This window comes from Eubalaena glacialis, chromosome 4 (assembly GCF_028564815.1).
Source record: "Eubalaena glacialis isolate mEubGla1 chromosome 4, mEubGla1.1.hap2.+ XY, whole genome shotgun sequence".
NCBI classification, from domain to species: Eukaryota; Metazoa; Chordata; class Mammalia; order Artiodactyla; family Balaenidae; genus Eubalaena; species Eubalaena glacialis.
Genome location: NC_083719.1, coordinates 78,567,546 through 78,574,317, shown reverse-complemented (window position 1 = coordinate 78,574,317; position 6,772 = coordinate 78,567,546). Strand labels below are relative to the sequence as shown.

The following is a 6,772-nucleotide window of genomic DNA, read 5'->3' as shown; positions in this document are numbered from 1 at the left end:
ACCGGAGAGCCCTCTAAGAGCACCGGCCCACTCCTGAAGCCCCAAACCTTCGCTGCACCGAAGGCTAATCAATGAAAAACCAAACCAAACCAAACCACAACTCCAGAGACACACGCAGGGGGCAGGGGAAATGTTCTGCATTCCTAAAGGGGTGCTCCGCCCCGACTGGGCCCCCAGCAGTGCAACCCTGCGGCTTCCCTTGCTGCCGCACTGTTTTGTGAACTCCTGTCTTGGGAACAGCGATGTCTGCTCGTCCCCACTTCGGGCTTCCCCTTCCCCAGCTACCGCCTCGGCCTGGGGCGCCCCTGCGCCTGCCGAGGCTCGACCCCGCGCTCCGCGCTTCTGCGTGCAGCTCCGGCTCCACTTTCACTTTCGGTCCCGGGGCGGCTAAGGCAGGCAGCAGCGGCGTGGTCCCCAAGCCCCAGGTACAGCGCTACCGTCCCCAGTGCGCCCCGCTGGGAGGGGGCTGCGTGGTTGGGGAAGGGCGGGGCCCAGGCATCCTCCCTGTGCTGGGGAGGCCTGGGGTCCGGGGCGCGGGGAGGAAGAGAACCAGGGGGCTGCGAAGAGGCGCTAGGGGGAGTCGTGGGGCTGGGGATCATGTCCGCGGGGAGGACGGCGGGGTTGGCGCGGGCCCAGTCCTGCTCGCGTCCTTGTCCCTCTTTTCCACTGGGAGATGGACAGGGGCGCAGGGCTGGTGCGCCTGCCCCACGCGCTCCCCGGGCTGTGCCACTTCCCGGCCGGGACGCGGGAGCCTCCTTCTGCGCTCCTCCTAGAGGCTGGGTTCCTGCCCGCCGCGTCCACCGGACTGCCGAGTAGGGCCAAGTGAACTGGTGGGTGGATTGCGGGTTTAGGCCGAGGAGGACACCTTGCAGATAATAGTCAGAGAAACATACGTGGCTTTGGTTACTTGCAGGCGCGGGGGTGTTCTGGGAACATCAGTTAAGTGTCCTCAAGATCAATTCTCTCCCTTCTTCTGTTCTTGTTGTCAGTAGTTGTCTGTCCTCACTTCTCTCTGGCTCAGCCTGGGTTTATCGAGTTAAAACACTACTGTTTGAGCAAATTAAAATTCCCTCTCTGGGTGTCTTACACGCCTGGTGGGCCTGCAAGTTAATTTCATGAGGAAGGAGAAGTGCAGACACTTCCTTACCTTTTTCATGGAGGTTCTTTGTGAGAGGTTCAGAAAGAAATGCTCTGTTTTCTACTGAATCCCCAGAGTATTTGCTCTCAATTCAGGATGTAGTTGACAACTTAAAAAAAAAAAAACAAAAAACTTAAAAAAATTGGCCAGGGGTGTCTCTTTTTCCACGGAGTTGGAATTGTACTGATATGTAGCACATTTTCAGGTGGGCCTAAATAGATAAATTCTAATATGTTAAAAAATTGAACTGATTCAACATTTTTATTATTTACCAGCAGTGACAAGCTGTTATCAATGCTTGTTAATTTCGTTGTTCAGAGCATTTTGGAAGACGGTCCATTACCTCTTGATGATGGATTTCACATTCCATAGTGTCCCAATGAAGGGAAGGATGAGATAGCCCAGGACCAGTTGCCCCTGACTTCCTGTGTAAGTGGGAAAAGTCAGAATCACCAAAGGCAGTAAGGTTCCTAAAGTATCTTGAACTCTTTCTGGCTGTGAAGTAAAGTTAGGTACTCTGTTACTGCTGCACTTTTATCCACAACATTGTGAAAGAAGCTTTAGTAAGATCAGATGCCAAAGGAAGATACTTTTTAAAACTTTAAAGGAGTACAGTGAAGTACAGGAAATTCCTTTAAAACCCTTATCTCTGTGCCCTCAATCTGTGTATATTTAACTGCCTTCTTGATAAATCCCCTTGGATATCTCATAGACAGCACAAATTAAACATATTAAAAAATGAACCCTTCATTCCCTCTTCTCCCTTTTAAATCTCTTCCACCTCTGGCCTTCTCCATTTCAATAAAGGGTACCTATGACTACCCAGAAGTTCATTGTAGAAACCTGGCAGCCATCCTGATACATCTGTCCTTTCCCTCACTCCCTACTTCTAATCCACCCTAAATATAGATGTTGAATCCATCCATCTCTCTGTCTCCACCCCGCCCCCCCAGTTCTTTCTGTTGACACCATCAGAGTATGAACCACTCTCTTATTTTGTCTAGACTACTATCTAACTGGTCTCTTGGCCTTCACTCTTCTTCCCAGTCTTCCACTCTCCACACAGCAACAAGGGTGATTTTCTTTAGGTGTGAACTGGATCCTAGCTAGATTTCCTAGCTCAAATCCCAGTGGTTTCTCATTGCCCTTAGGATAGGATCCAAAATCCTTAAGATGCCTAGAAGGTGTGTGGTGGTCTGGCCCCTGCCCGCCTCTCCAGGTGCATCTTTCTGCCACATGCTGGGCTTCAGCTTCACTGACTTTATAAATAACTAGCACTCTCTACTGCCCCTGAGCTTGCAAGTATGTGTGCTGTTCCCCCTGTTTGCAAAACTCCCTCTCCCTCTTTCCTCACCTAACTTGAATTTGTCCTTTAAATCTCAGCTAAACATCTCAGAGAGCCCTCAGTGTACATCAGTCTGCCCTGTTACTCTCTTTCAGTATGTGTGTTGCTTTTTTCTTCATAGCTAATCATGGTTGGTAACTGTCTATGTGTGTATTTGTGTAAATTTGTTAAAAGTCACCCCACCCCCACTATATGCTCTTTGAGGTCAGGGACCTGTGCTGTCTTGCACTGCCCCGCAAAACCCTCGCACATAATAGACCCTCAATAAATACCTGTGGAATGAGTAATTGAACATATTTTAACTTAATTTTCACAACAATCCTGTGAGAGAGGTGTTATCTCGTTTTATACACGAAGAAAATGGAACCAGGATTCAACAACCTGCCCAAGGTCATAGTAGGTGGCAGAGCAAGAACTCAAAGCCAGATTTTCTTTTCTGACTGTAAACCTAATATATATATTGTTGATATAGCAATAATTATATATGTATATATGAATTCCAACATTTTTGCTGTCTGTATCACATGTTCCATTTTGGTTTCCTGGCACTGCATCCTCTCTGAGACACAGCCATTATCTCTTTGGCTCCCTCCTCTCTTGGACCCAACACTGCAAGGCCTTTGCTATGAGGTGCCACCGCCAACCCCTTCAGCAGCCCGTGGGCCTTGCTGTCAGCTCAGAACCAGTTGGAATTTTTAGATCTCTTGGGCTGTTGGAGAACCCTTGAGGACTCCCAGAGCCCTTGCATGCCTGAACCTGCCACCTTCACCGTGCTCTCTGCCATCTTGGGGCGCAGGCCACACCTACTAAGCTACTGCCATCAGAAGTTCCAAATGGAAGCATCACACAAGTTCTTTCTACCTCTGGCCCCTCAACTTCAAGGGAGATCCATCATTCTGCCCTGGGATTCTGCCTGAGGAGGTAGGGGCAGGAACTCTTTACTATTTTGGTGTTTAAACTTTATTCTTCTCTTCCAAATCACTCCAATCCTCCATGGCTGGAAGCATCCTTTAGTTGGTTCCTAGACAACAAAAAACAAAAAACCCCAAGAAACACAAAAACAAAAACCCCTGTTCTTCCTGTTCACATTTCTTTTCTGTCTCATTTGGGTGGTGCCTTTTGAACTGGGATTATGGTGTCTCCATGGTTGACTGTCTCTACGGTGCTGACATCCTTTCTGTTTAGCCTGCAGATCTACTCTGGGGGGAAGGGAGAGGTAAGTACCTGTAGCTGTGTGCTTGGGAAGGGAGCAGAATGGAGAGTGAAGGGTGGGGATAGCACATCAGTAATTCTCCTGAAGTAGTGTTCCCCACTACTAAAGGCTAGGGATCAAGGGATAAGACCATGGCTTGGCAAGGATTATCTAGGAGGTTCCTCAATCTGGCACTTCAGTAGAATTTCTGGGAAGTTTAAAAAAAATTATGATGCCCTGACCTAGGGATCCAAGCATCAGTCGTTATTTTAAGAGCTTCCTAGATGACATTAATATGCAGCCAAAGTTGAGAACCACTAACATAGAGGAAGAATCCAGTGTACCACCATCATTTCAATAACCTGAGCTCACCTGACAGGATCTCCTCCTGGCCAACTGCTATTAGAGAGGCAGCTTTGTCTGAGAGAGAAAAAAGTATGCTTGGTTCTCTGGGCATGGATTGCCAACTCCCTTAAAATTCACATTCCTTTTATGTCCCATGGCCTTTAAAATAAAGTGCAAAATATGGTCTGCATAATGCCTCCTGGTGTGCTTTGAGTGTAACCTTAGAGTCACCCCCCTCCTTGCCTTGTGAATAATTATTCTCCAGCAAGTTCTCCTGGGGTTCGCTTCTGTCCACATTGATTGCCCAAACAGCCCTATCCTTTCTCCTTTTGTGCTGTAGCTCCTACTCTGGCTTGCTCCACCCGCAGTGCCTCTGATGCCCTCCCTTCACTTCCAAATCCGACCCGTCCTTCCAAACCACTATCAATGCTGCTCTTGCATGAAGGCATCTCAGCATCACTCTGCAGCCAAAGTCACTCTCTCCCTTTGGAAGTACCATTCCATTCTCCCTCAGCACTCTTTTCTTCTTCTTCCTTTTTTTTTGGAATTTTTTTTTTTTTTGGCCACGCTATGCGGCATGTGGGATCTTAGTTCCCTGACCAGGGATCAAACCCATGCCCCCTGCAGTGGAAACGTGGAGTCTTAACCACTGGACTGCCAGGGAAGTCCCTATTATTATTTTTAAAGCACTCCACACTTTGTTTTGTTTTACTCTTTGTGTATATATGTTTTCTGCCCTTCCAGATTTTGAAGTCCTTGATTATGGGATTTGTGTCTTGTATATTCTTATATCCCACACGGTACTCAGCACACAGCCTTGTAGGTAGCAGGCATGCAACACTTATTTGCTGGATAGAGTGTAAGAGAGAAACCAGGGGATTGTCACAAACTATCATGAAAAGTCACTCTAAAGTCTTCCCTGGCTAAATAGATACTAAATCAGCTTTTGGCAGGACAGTGTGACAAAGATGCCAGTGTTATGAAGGCTTACTGTTACAAATACTTGCCTTTCCCCCGCCTTGCTACTGAGTATATATGTTTCCTTCCTATGATTCCTGTGTTTTAAGAACTCTCTGCTTTGTAAGCTTAGTGGGAAGCAAGGCCTGTCTCCCGCTGAGGAAGCTGTAAGCCCAGATTCTTGCTCTCTCCACCTCCCAGCCTGGTAGTGTAGACACCTCGCTTCTGCTGAAACAACAAAACGTTGCAGGGGCAGTGGAGACCTCACTCTACTGGTGGCTGCAGGGGTGTCAGAATCTAATCTCTAGGCAGTAGGGTGGCTTCTTCTAAGGTCCAGTGTGGGTAGGGGGTTGTCACCTGATCAGATGTTTCTCTGATGTGGTTCTGGCTGCCCATTTTTGCCTGTTTTATGAGCCTGGTTTCCCAAATGACCTGGCAACCCTGTGACCCATTCAGTGAGCTACTCAGGATCCTCAGCCAGAGCTTGTTCTTACTTTCAACAGAGAACCCTGACTGATAAGAGTTAATTTAAACTTTGAAAGCCAAATGATGCTTTTCAGTAGGTGTTAGTGATTGTTGCTAACCATAAACCTCTTTCTTCTTATGAGTCATTAACATAGGGAAGGTAATTTTACTTTCAGGAAAAGACCTAGTACTTTTGAAAGTTTGTATCTGTATCTGTTCATTCTGGATGGATACATTCTGAAATTATGCTGTCTTGATAATATTTTAGTGACTCTTTTTTTTTTCTTTTACACCTTTGTGCCATAGGCAGTTCAAGCAAGATGATATCTCTGTCCATCAAACGGCCCCTTGTGACCATGTCCTTTCTGCTTTCATCACTTTTGATGCTCTTAACTGTGGCAACTCCATCCTGGTGTCAGAGCAGTGAAACGACATCTCCAAAGGCTGGTAACAGGGCACCATTTCCTTGGAATAAAATGCGACTTCCTGAGCACATCACCCCAGTTCATTATGATCTCGTGATTCATGCCAACCTCACCACTCTGACTTTCGAGGGAACCACGGAAATAGAAATCACAGCCAGCAAGCCCACCAGTACCATCATCCTGCATAGTCACCACCTGCAAATATCTAAGGCCGCCCTGAGGAAGGGAGCTGGTGAGAGGCAGTCTGAAGAGCCGCTGAGAGTCCTGGAATACCCGCCTCAGGAGCAAATTGCACTCCTGGCTCCTGAGCCTCTGGTGGTTGGGCTCCCATACACCATTGTCATTGACTATGCTGGCAATCTTTCTGAGAGTTTCCATGGATTTTATAAAAGCACCTACAGAACCAAGGAAGGGGAAGTGAGGTATCGTTGTCTCTATCGCTCTTTTTTTTTTTTAAAAGGTTCAAGTGCTACCCACACTAAATTTATTACTTCAGGTGGATTGTCTTTTAAAATTCCCTTGATTGTTGAATTCTTTCTTTGGTTTTGTTTTGCATCTCTTTGTAGATTTAAAAATGGCTCATAGTTTTTTCCCTGTTTTTTGGGATCTCCTTTTTCATTCTGTTTTAACCAGTTTTCTTTCCTCCAGCTCTATCAGAGGGAATACCTATTTGTTTATTTAATTAGATTTCTGGCATATAATAAATATTTTAAATTCTCTTGGCCTATGTACTAGTTTCCAAGGGTTGCTTTAACAAAGTACATAAACTGGGTGGCATAAAACAATAGAAGTTTTTTCTCTCACAGTTCTGGAGGCTGGAAGTCCAAAATCAAGGCGTCAGGAAGCCTACGCTCTCTCTAACTCTCTGAGTCCCTCCTTGCCTCTTCCTAGCTTGTGGTGCCATC

The 6,772-nt window shown here is 46.6% G+C and overlaps 1 protein-coding gene across 3 annotated transcripts in view; it reads left to right on the top strand.

The window, feature by feature from the left end:
• Positions 1 to 245: 245 nt before the first annotated feature.
• ERAP1 (endoplasmic reticulum aminopeptidase 1) overlaps positions 246 to 6,772 on the top strand; it is a 33,449-nt gene continuing 26,922 nt past the window's right edge. Inside the window, exons 1-3 of one of the 3 annotated variants that reach the window (XM_061189464.1) lie at positions 246 to 425; positions 3,669 to 3,699; positions 5,749 to 6,289. In XM_061189464.1, the coding sequence (XP_061045447.1) occupies positions 5,763 to 6,289 (527 nt within the window). In that variant the 5' untranslated portion in view covers positions 246 to 425; positions 3,669 to 3,699; positions 5,749 to 5,762. Of the gene's footprint in view, positions 426 to 3,279; positions 3,405 to 3,668; positions 3,700 to 5,748; positions 6,290 to 6,772 lie in introns of all 3 variants that reach the window. The other 2 variants (XM_061189466.1, XM_061189465.1) reach the window with 2 other exon arrangements.